Source organism: Aythya marila (assembly GCF_965140915.1).
Source record: "Aythya marila genome assembly, chromosome: 26".
NCBI classification, from domain to species: domain Eukaryota; kingdom Metazoa; phylum Chordata; class Aves; order Anseriformes; family Anatidae; genus Aythya; species Aythya marila.
In genome coordinates this window covers 5,451,974-5,463,574 of record NC_139067.1, presented here as the reverse complement: position 1 = coordinate 5,463,574, position 11,601 = coordinate 5,451,974, and the positions used below count along the sequence as shown (strand labels likewise).

Here is an 11,601-nt window from a genome sequence, read left to right as displayed (position 1 = left end):
AATAATAATAATAATAACAACAACAACAACAACAACAACAACACCACATTAAAAGGTCTGTGTAAATACAGAGATATATAGCTACTATTAACAGTGCAGAAAATTGGAGTTGCTTGCAAGAAGAAATCCTGCCTAAGAAGGAACAGGCCTGAACTTTATTGGCAAACACACTTTCCATGATAAACAGTTTAGATTCTTTAAGGGCAAGCCATCAGTATGCCACATCAGCATTATAAAGCAGAGGGTTTTAGCTTGTAGCTCTATTTTCCCCTTATGCCACAGCAGGCAGAGTATGAAGATTCAATTGAATTTACATTTAAAAAAAAAAAAAACACCTGAAAAAATGTATTGACAGAAAAAAAATCAAAATCGTGATCTGAGTTTAATTAAAAGGCCATAAAATAATCTAATAAATGAACTTCAATAAAATTCAAGGTACCAAGAAAACCTGATGTGTGAGAGCTTTATTATTACAAAAAGAAATAAAAAAAAAAAAAAAAAAAAAAAAGATAATATTCACAACTGACACCCTCAACAAAGCAGCATAATAACACCAGGCTTCAGGGAAAACCAAACCAAACCAAATCAAACCAAACCAAACAACAAAACCTCCACAAACACAAAAAAATATGGGATCCAAGCATGTGCCTGGGCTACTCCCACCTCAGGCTGCTGAAGTGCGTGAGCTGCTGCCCTTGCTGCTAACTCAGGAGGTTTTTTTCTGCCATTTTTCGTGGTCCTTAATCCCATCCCTGTCATGCACCCACTCGCCCCTCAGAGCCCCGCCCCCCACACGCACGCACCCCAGGAACCACTTCAGGACAGCTCTTCTGCCCTCTGCCTCCCTTTTCTGCATCTTGACAAATACAACCTTTTTCATTCCTCCAGCAGAGGTTTCATTCCTGTCAAGCAGCGTGAGAAGGCAGTTTCCTTCACACTGCTTGTGAGGATCTTTCCCTCCCCATTGGCGCCACAGGCAAGTAACAAGTAGTGTGGTCTGCCCTCACAGTCCCCAGAGAAACCTACATTTTCTGCCCAAATCCATACAAGCACAGTTGCTTGTACAGAATCAAGAATGTAACCACTATTTTGCAAAATAGTATGCATCAAAAATCTCCCCTAAGATTTGCAGTCTTGACTCAGTTAAACCAGAATTTGATCTAATATTGCACTTGTATCACAGGTTAGAAGTGATGGAGAGAGAGAAAAATCCCTTATTTTTTTGAAAGATGTGCTGAATTGGGGTTGGAAAATAATATTGGAATCTTTACAGTGGTTCTCTATTATAGACTCAGAATGCACTGATTGCATCCAAATCTAACAGAGCAAGTTGAGACCAAAAACAATTATTCAAAAACCATCCTAAGTGAATCATCCATTCATACAAGAAACGTTTACTTCACCACAGAAGATAAGCTGGGGGAAAGTGAAAAAAGTTATTGCTGCTACCTAGAATAACAAAGAGACACCTGTAGACTCATACGTTGCTGAAATGTCCTATTTATCATGAAACAATTTTCAGTGGCAATGTTGCATTTGAGCCATATATTTTGGTGAACCCTGTGATTATTTGGTAAAGTACAGTATGTTTTAGATGGTGCAAAGCCTCCAACTTATTTGTATTTTGTCTAATGTAAAGTTGTTTTTTTTTTTTTTTCAAACCTTAGGTTATCTCTGGTCCCCAGTTTGATGTAGATTTTCAAAATTATATAGCAAATATGTCAGAAAGTTATCATAAAACACATTTCCTTTTTCACTGCAAATGGATTCTTATCTGATAATTTTGTCAGACTGGCAGGCCAGAATTTGCAGAAGCACAACCCCTATATTTATGAAATAGTTATAGCAGGAAATAATGTCCAATGACATACAAACTTGGATACAAATTACTAGATAATTTTATTTCAATATTTAGTCATTCCACGCCTAATTTTGAGGACTAGCGTATATAAGGTGGATGGTTCACCTCAGTCATTCCATCTGCACTTGCATCAGCTCTGCAGTCAAAATGAAATTCACTGTGAGTATACATGCTATTTTCTTATAGACTAAAACTCTGATTTATAGCTATTGCCTTTATACCTCTTAAATGCCTGTGTCTATTTATACCAGAAAGTAACTCTCTGGGGAAATTTCATTCCTCAAGAAGTTGCAATTTAGACCATATTAACCTGAATAGATGAAGGGATAAGGATTTTTATAAAGGTTTAGTTATGCGCTATTCAACCTATGCTAACCTTAGTGTGGCGTCCATTTTTGTCTATGGCCTTTTTGCAAATCTGGAGCAACACACTATGGATTGAACCATTTTCTTGTGATGCCTATGCAGAGGAAATTTAAACTCTCTCTCCTCACTCTTGTAAAATATCTGTATATTATTATGTAGATCTCTGTAGCAACTTCAGATTCAGCTCTTAAAAATGTAGACTACTAACATGTACTTACTTTACGTTATTCTGGGGTAAAGCAAGAATAACCCACTTTAGGTGACTATTGTAAATTCAGTAAGAAAGCAAAAAATATTCAAGGAGTACACTTCTATATCATTTTAAGAAAAAAACACTAAGATTCTAATGACAAGATCCATCAGCCAGACCTGCAGCTACATTTTTATGTTTTCAATGTTATTTTCAGATTGTGGCTACAGTCCTTCTTGGACTCTTGCTGACTCCAGCTTTTGCTCAATACGTGAGTATAGTTTTACGTACTACTGAGCATACTACTGAGTATAATTTTATATTGGTGCTCTGTTTCTACATTCCCTGCTTCTTGAACATCCCCCTGCCTTTAGGGGAAAGGAATCTAAGATTTTTTTCACGCATAAAACTCTGAAACCACAGATGACAGTTGTAAAATACAGAAATTATTCACTGAATCTATTAAAAGATTCTTAGAGCTATTAAAGAATGCCTTACTCCTCTGTCATTTTGACAATATGGTGGTTGCTAAAGGCATGACTTATGGGCCAGCATTTGTTATATTATAGCACTGCTTTTCTAAAGCTTTGAGGAGATAACTGACTACCACTTGAAAGTCTAAAAATGTTAATTTTGTCTTCTAGTTTCAGAATGTGAAATCAGTCAAGAGACAACCCATCTACAGGAGAATCAATGTTGGCACTGGCTACCAAATTCTGACCATCGATAGTGAGACCCTTGTGGCAGTTATTGAGGACAAAACAACCACTGAATCATGGAAAACTGTTTTGAACTATGATACAGTAAGTGGCAAAGAGCATGCTTTTTCAGAGGATTTATGAGGAGACTAGTTCCTACAAAGCTGACTGAAATAGACTGCTTGTTTCTTTATTCTTAACATTTTGAGTCCAAGTTTTGGGGTTAAAACTTTATATGTTCATTACTTTGATTTTTAATACAGACTTTATTTTGGTCTCTGTTACTGAAAAACTGAATTTCTAAGTCTCAACCTTTTTTATACAGGGCTATATTGCAAGCAAAGTAGTGGCAGAGAATGTCTGCTACATTTCTAAAATGGACAGAGTCGTGATGCCTGCTCTTTCTTCAATTGCTGTACTTGCTGAAGAGAATAAGGTAAGATAAAAACGGGGCAGTAACTTGTAAACTTGAACAGTAACAAAAACTAAACTCTAAGTATGGGATATTAAAGAGCTATTTTCAACAGCTTTTAAAACAATATTTTCTTAAAAGCAATCTACATTCATCATGAAATTGTACCAATTTCAATTACATTGTATATTAACATAATCTGAAAGCTTTGAAAAATTAAAATATCTTGTTCTAGATACTTGCAAGGGAGGTTTTACTGTTTTTGTTACATAGCACTTAAAATAATTTTATAATGATCTAAAGGATTATGTACTTTAGATTATCTACATTTTAATACTGTGTTATATTTTAAAAAATTAGTTTCTTAGCACAATACTCTTCATAATCTGACATTCGTTGTATAAGAAAAAAAAATTCTAAACTCTAATTTCTAAAAATACATTTTTTAGGAAGCTCTAGTTTGGGAACAGCAACTAGTCCAATAACAACAACAACAAAAAATTTAGCTAAAATGTCAAGCCCTTTTAAAACTTTTTCAAAAGAACTAATGTCCATACTAGCATAAATCCAGCCCACAAAATTAATGCAACATTTTCAAAAATTTCAGCATATTAACCTTTTGTAGACATAGACTCCTCCTAAAGTCTGAGAACTAAATTCTTATAAAAATCCAGGCTTTAAAGGGACAGAAGTGTTTGATGGGGAAGAAAAATGTAGTTATATAAGTTCAGATTTGAGCAAAACCTTTCACGTCTAAATGTAGTTCCAAGCTTGCTTTTACTAAGATGTATATCTGTGCTCTCTGAAGCTCTCTCAACTCACTGCTTACCAGCAAGAAGGAAGTGTATTTGAGTGGGCTTTCAGGAACCTTTTGATAAAATTCCACAGTAATTTTGAAAGTACAGAACAGTCTCAATTACCCTTGCTAAGTGTCTCTTAACTGTGGAGTTTATCAAACTGTTTCTTAAGAGTACGTTTTCTCTTTCTTGAGTAGACTAGGTTGTTGGAAGTGGCATGGTGATGTCTTTTTCCAAAAGAAAAAGAGTAGGTGCATTCTACCCTTCTACCCTCCCCCTAGTCCACATTTTCTCCAAAAAAGTCTGGGTTCTGTAGTATGCTAAGAAACAATTTATTTTAGGAAGCTTTCAGTGACATTATTTTTGGATGGCAAGTTACAAAGATGGTTAATTCTGAGTCACTTGAACAAAAAATTGCACTTTCCATTTTGGAATATTGCTTTGTGTGTGCTGTTGTTTGAATCTCTGTTTTCCTTTGAGGTATAAGAGGGCATCTCCTCATATTCAGTTCAACCTCCATATTAATGGTATGATCCAGAACAGAAGATCTGTGGCTATAGCTGAATAATGAATACAAACTAGCAGGAATCCTAGGTCATAAGAGAAAATACAGGCATACAGAAACGCTGTCTAGAGGACAAAGTAGGAAAATATATTTTAAATTCATTGGAAACAAAGCACCCTGGAACAGTTCAGAGAAACTATCCCATTAAAATATTCAGCAGAGTTCCCAAAGAGGTCATAAAAACAGCTTGTGAATTATTTTAATGTAAATACATCTGCCAACTGTTGCTACTGCCCTCCTTGGTTCCAGTTTTAGATAACTGAATAGATTTCTCTTTCCACTCTTCAAGTATCTCTGTGGTAAGAGGTTAGTAACTGACTGAGAAAATACTTTGGGGGGAAATCTGTGTTAAAATACTGTCTGCACTTCTCTTTTTCTATGCAGCTACTTAGTGAAGTTTTCCATTCTCTTTAGCCTGCTTCCACCTTTACTCCCTTAGAAAGATCTGTTCTAGGGATTGTCTTCAGCACTTACTAATGGTCTCATATTTTCACATCAGTTTAGAAGACTGCACTAAGCAGAGTTTTGGTAGAACATCAAGCATTCACTCATCATTCCAGAAATAAGAATATGCATAACATTTAATGGATCAATGCACTGATCTTGTTGAATGATCTTATTTGATGTTTAGAGCGTGAAAGGCGAAAGAGTGGTTTCAAGGGATGTCAGATACGTCATCTCAAACAGACGTATCCGTGACCTCAGTTCCTATGGATCAGAGATCTACAGTCTGTGCAGAGGACTCACAACTTACATGGCTTATGAAGCCCAGCAGTCTGATCTGGTTAATCTGGGTAATCTGGGTAATCAGGGTAAGTGTGATCATACAAGTTTCATGTGTAACTAAGCAAGTGATTTTGTTTCCTTCAGAAATACACAAATACTGCTGCTACAACTAGAGACAGGCACAAATTAGGAGTTGCAGGAAGGGCTCAGTATCTCTGCAGTCCAGGATTAGAACAATATTGAGTTACAAACTCCAATAAAATACTCTAATCCAAACTCTCACTACTCCTTTTACTAAGGTTTAAGGAAGCTTAAGTTTTGGTTTAGAATTTTGCACGTTGAACTTATCTGTAATGCCAAGGTAAAGCAGCAGCACAGTCTCAAGTACTACTATCCTTCAGTTCAGAGATTGCTGAGAGGTTATTGAGGAATCCCACCATTCAAGTCAAGCACTTATGTTTCCCAGTATTAAGCCAAGCTGCTTCATTCCCTGTAGGTTTTTCAGAGGTAGAGTGATTACAATGTAGGAGTTTAGTGGCCTCAACTTTATAGGCTTGTTTGATAATGTCAAAGCCTGACAGGACCTATTAGGTAGCACTAACATAACTGTACAATACACAGTAATATATACTAACAGTATAGAGTATAATAGTGCCCCTTAGTACTAGAAAATGTAGAGAATATTAAATAGCATATCTTTGTGATCCTTTTTATGAGTTAAAGGTCCAATTGTATTTGGTAACTACAAAAGAATCTTTCACTCAGAAGTCAGTCCTGCAGCATCAGCAAAGTACTATGAGCCTTATAGCAACCTGACTGTTTGTAAACACTATCATGTGAGATATGCTCCAAAGATCACGCATTGGATGTTGCATTCTGACGTAGCAGTATTTACACTTAGTGCTGCTCACCTGGCTTTGATAATTGCTTTGGTATTTGAAATGGCCCGATTTGAATAAGAATGCAAGTGCAATGTCCCAGGTATTAAGGGCTGCCAATCAATGAACAGATCATTTAAAAACATCTTGGGTATTAACTCATCATACTTTCTTTTCTTTTTTTTAGGATCCCAGGTTTGGTACAATCCAAACTCTTGCTACAGACTTGATCTCCTGAATCTTTTGGGCATTGACTACTGTCAGGCTCAGTCTCAGGTTCAGGTTCAGGCTCAGAACCTTTGAGCATCGTACCTTTCTTGAACCTAGTAAGAATGCTCGGTAGCTGAACAAAGCCATCCCTGATGATGTTCTTCCCTGACATTACATCTCTCAAGAGTTTTGTTCTTCATGATTCAGATGTTGAAACAGATCAATCGGTGATAGTATCTTTCAAATAAACACCTTTAGCATGGATGAACTGTGGCTAATTTCTCATTACTACACTCTTTACTCTTTAAGATCTATGAAAGCGTTCAGAAAACAAACTAAAAAAAAAAAAAAAAAAATCCCCAGATTCACCTTCTACTACCTCCTACCCCCACACAGCTCAGGGGAACATGGAATGGGGGTTGTGGTCAATTTATAATGGCTCATCTCTGCCACTCCTTCATTGTCACACCCTTCCCCTGCTCTAGCATGGGGTCTGTCACATGGGATACCATCCTTCCTGCACTGGTCTACCATGAGCTTCCCGCAGACTGCAGTTCTTCAAGAACCGCTCCAGTATGGCTCCATACTAGAGGATGCAGGCCTTCAGGAACACACTGCTCCAGCATGTGTTCCCCATTGGCAGCAGCTCCCACCAGACCTCCTGCTCCACTGTGAGTGCCTCTCCACAGGCTACAGTTCCAGCCCAGATTCTTCTGCGTGGGGTCTCCACAGGCAGCAGTGTGGTAATCTGCACTGACATACTACACCATGGTGTACTGGGTCTGGCTGGAATGTTAACTTTCCCAGCAGCAGCCCATACAGTGCCGTACTCTGTACTTGTAGCTGGAACAGCAGTGTTATCACACCAGTGTTGTGTCTACTGCTGAGCAGCAGTGGAACAGCATTGGGCCTTTCTCTAACCCTCCTAGGGGGTGGGCAAAAAAGTGAGGAGAGAAACATCACTAGGGCAGCTGACCTAAACCAATCAAAGGGATATTCCATACCATGTGGTGTCACACTCAGCAATAAAAGGTGGAAACAGGAAGAAGAGGGGAGGGGTGGGCTCTCGTTGAGAAGACGTTGGTCCTCCTCTCGAACACCGGCTGCGTGCGTTGAGGCCTTGCTTCAAGGACGTGGTCAATCATCGCTCATTTGTGGGAAGTAGAGAGTAATTTCTTTCCTCTGCACTTCCATATAGCTTTCATTTATTTTGTTTGTTTGTTTTCCTCCCTTTTTCCCCTTTCCCTTTTATTTCCCCTTAGTTAAATTGTTTAGTTCATGGTAGTCTTTATTTAATTATTATAATTATTTCCCTTTAATTAAATTATCCTTATCTCAACCCGTGAGTTGTTCTTTGCTTTACTTCTCCCCCTCCTTATCTAAAGGAGGGGGAGTGAGAGAGCGGTTGTGGGGTTTAGCTGCCCAGCACGGTAAAACCACCACACATGGGCTGCAGGGGGACAGCCTCCTCCTCCAGGATCCTCTCCAAAGGCTGCAGGGGAGCTTCTGCTCTGGCACCAACACCACCTCCTGCCCTCCTTCTGCATGGACCTTGCAGGGTTGTTTCTCTATATCTTCTCATTCCTCTCTCACAGCTGCTGTTGCACAGTTTTTTCCTTTCTTAAATACGTTCTCACAGAAGCACATTCGAGGTCATTCATTGGCTCAGCTTTGATTAGCAGTATAGTCCTTTTGGGGCCAGCGGGAACTAGTTCTTCTCTGACATGGGATATCTTCTGGACTCTTCTCACAGAGGCCATGCCTGAAGCCCCACTCCCACCCCAAAACCTTGCCACATAAGCCCAGTACAACAGCTTCCACTAGACCAGGTTGTTCAAGGTCCCATCCAACCTGATGATCAACACTTCCAGGGATGGAGCATCCACAACTTCCCTGGGCAACCTGTTTTGGTGTCTCAGCACTCTCATAGTAAGGAATTTCTTCCTAATATTTAATCTAAATCTACCCTCTCTTAGTTTAAAACCCTTAAGCCTTGTCCTATTACTGAACATTTTGGTAAAAAGTCTCTACCCATCTTTCTTGTAGGCCCCCTTCAAATATTGGAAGATTGCAATAAGGTCTCCCTGAAGACTCAACAAACTTTCTGAGGGTGCACTCAATCCCACTGTTCATGTCACCAATTAAGATATTATGCTACATTGGTCCCGATACAGACTGCTGAGAGACAATACTTGTCACTGGTTTCCAACTGGACATTAAGCAGTTGACCATAAATCTTTGTATGCACCCATCTAGACAATTCCTTCCCAACTACCCACCCAGTAGTCCATCCATCAAATCCATATCCCTCCAATTTAGAGACAAGGATGTTGTGTGGGAATGCATCAAAGGCTTTGCACAAGTCAGGGTAGCTGTTCTTCCCTTGTCCACCAATGCTGTCACTGTCATAGAAGGCCAACACATTAAGTCAGGTGTGATTTACCCTTTTTGAAGCCATGTTGGCTGTCTTCAGTCACCTTTTCATCTTCCATATGCCTTAACATGGTTTCCAGGAGGATCTGCTCTGTTAACTTACTGGGCACAGAAGTGAGGATGACCAGTCTGTAGTTCCTTGTATCCTTCTTTTTACCCTTTTTAAAAAAGGGTGTTATGTTTCCCATTTTTGCTGTCAATGGAGACTTTACCTGACAACTGCAGCTTTTCAAACATGATGGATAGTGGCTTAGCTACTCAATCTTCCCCTTTCTTCAGGACCCTGGGATGCATCTCATCGGGTCCCTTAGACTGTTCATATTCAAGTTTCTCAGGTCTCAAACCTGATCTCCTACTTGGGGTGGGATTCATTCCCCCAGTCCCTTCCTTGAAGTTTTATGACTTGGGAGGTATGGAAAGAGCAATTGCCAGTGAAGACTGAGGCAAAATATTGAGTTTCTCAGCCTTATTGTCAGTTGTAGCCAGGTCCCCTATCTCACTCATCAGAGGTACACAAATTCCTTTATCTTTCTTTGCTGTTTTATGTACCTGTAGAAACTCTTCTTGTTATTCTCCATATTCCTTGCCAAGTTCAGCTCCAGCTGTGCCTTGGCTTTCCTGATCCCATCCCTACACTCCCAGGCCATATTTCTATAATCTTCCCAGGATGCATGCTCCTGCCTCCACTGTCTATGCATCTCATTTTTGTATTTTAGTTTGGTTAAGAGGTCCTGACTCAGGGATGCTGATCTCCTGACTTCCTTACCCAACTTCTTGCATGCTGGAATTGAGAGCTCCTGTTCCCTAAGAAAAGTGCATTTAAATATCTCTCAGCTCTCTTCTGCTCCTTTATGCTTGATGACAGTTTCCCAGCAGGTCCCATCCATTAGACCCTTAAAGAGATGAAAGATTGTCTTCCTGAAGCTTTGGGCCTTGACCATGCTTTTGCCCTGCCTATATCTCTCAAGATTATAAATTCTAGTAGATCTGCAGCTGTTACCCAGACTACCTCCAATCTTGACCTCTCTAATAAGCCCTTCTTCATTGGTCAGCAACAGGTCCAGTAACACATCTCCATTGGTTGTTTTTTTTTTTTTTTTTTTTATCATCTGGACTAGGAAATTATCCTCAAGGCACTCCAGAAGAGTGCTTGCAGTTTGCCATGCCACTTTTCCAGCAAATGTCAGGGTAGTTGAAGTCCTCTATCAGAATCAGTGCCTGCAAATATGTTGATTCCTGTAGTTGAAGAAAGAACTCTTCATCAGCACCCTTTCCGTGGATCAGGCAATCTGTGGTAAACACCAAACAAGAAGTTCCCTTTTCTGGCTTGATCTCTAATTTTTCATCTGTAAGCGCTTGAACTGTGCATTGCACAGAGCTGTGACCGAAAAACAACAACCCCATTTTTTGTGTAGAGGGCAACTTCCATCAACATTCCTCCCTTGCCTGTCCCATTTGAACCGTTTATAGACATCGATTGCAGTGCTCCAATCATGTGCTTTATCCCATCCAGTTACCGTGGTAAGCATAAGGGGGCTCAGCCCCCCTTAGAACATGACAAATACAGCATTTGAATAAATGCTTTTTCTTTTTTTCCTCTCAAGAAAGCAAGCCAGCCATGAAAAACTAATTCTAAAACCTCAAATATCCTGTCACGGCCCATTCTCCACCTTGACTTAATTTTAGGGGGACACAGAGAAAATACTGAGGAATTTGTTTCTTTGCCAATTATTAGAATTACCATGAATCTTCACGAGGCATACAGAACTGCTAAGAGCCTAACACACTTCATCAGAGTTGTCAACAACTACAGATAGCTGCTTGAAAATAGGCAAGAAAAGCTGAAGAGGCCATTGCCATGTCACAACTGTGCACTGGGGAATGTTGTGTGCCCTGTCCAATAGGTACACGGTACATTGGGTGTGAATTGGCTGAACAGTAGGGCTCAAAGGATTGTAGAGATTGGGAATACATCTGTCTGTCATCCAGCCAATAGTGGTGTTCCCCAAGGCTCAATCTTGGGGCTGGTTCTATTCAATAATTTTATCAATTATCTGGATGCAGAAGTTGAATGCATCTTTAGTAAATTTGCTGATGGTACTAAACTGGGAGGTGCTTTTAACTCTATGGAGGGATTAGTGCCTTGCACAGCAATCTAAATAGACTGGAGCATTGCACGATCAGCAAAGGCATAAAATTTAATGAAAACAAATGCCAGAGTCTGCACCTGGGACAGCATAATGCCAGACATAAGTACAGGCTGTGAGATAAATGGTTGGAGAGCAGCACAGCAGAAAGGGAGCTGGGGGTGCTGCTTCACAGCAGGCTCAATATGAACCAGCAGTGTGCCTTGGCAGCCAAGGCTACAAACTGCATTTTGGGGTGTGTATAAACAGAATAGCCATCTAGTCAAAGGAGGTGATTCTCCCATTGTATTTAGCATTGCTTGGCCTCACTCTGGGGTA

General features: G+C 39.7%; 1 protein-coding gene across 1 annotated transcript; it reads left to right on the top strand.

Moving 5' to 3' along the window:
• Positions 1-642: 642 nt before the first annotated feature.
• GKN1 (gastrokine 1) lies at positions 643-6,796 on the top strand (the record flags this gene model as incomplete). Its single annotated transcript, XM_082779599.1, has 6 exons — positions 643-681; positions 2,635-2,688; positions 3,062-3,220; positions 3,441-3,551; positions 5,521-5,701; positions 6,681-6,796. The coding sequence occupies 6 exons, from the start codon at positions 643-645 to the stop codon at positions 6,794-6,796; spliced, it is 660 nt and encodes a 219-aa protein (XP_082635725.1).
• Positions 6,797-11,601: the final 4,805 nt, after the last annotated feature.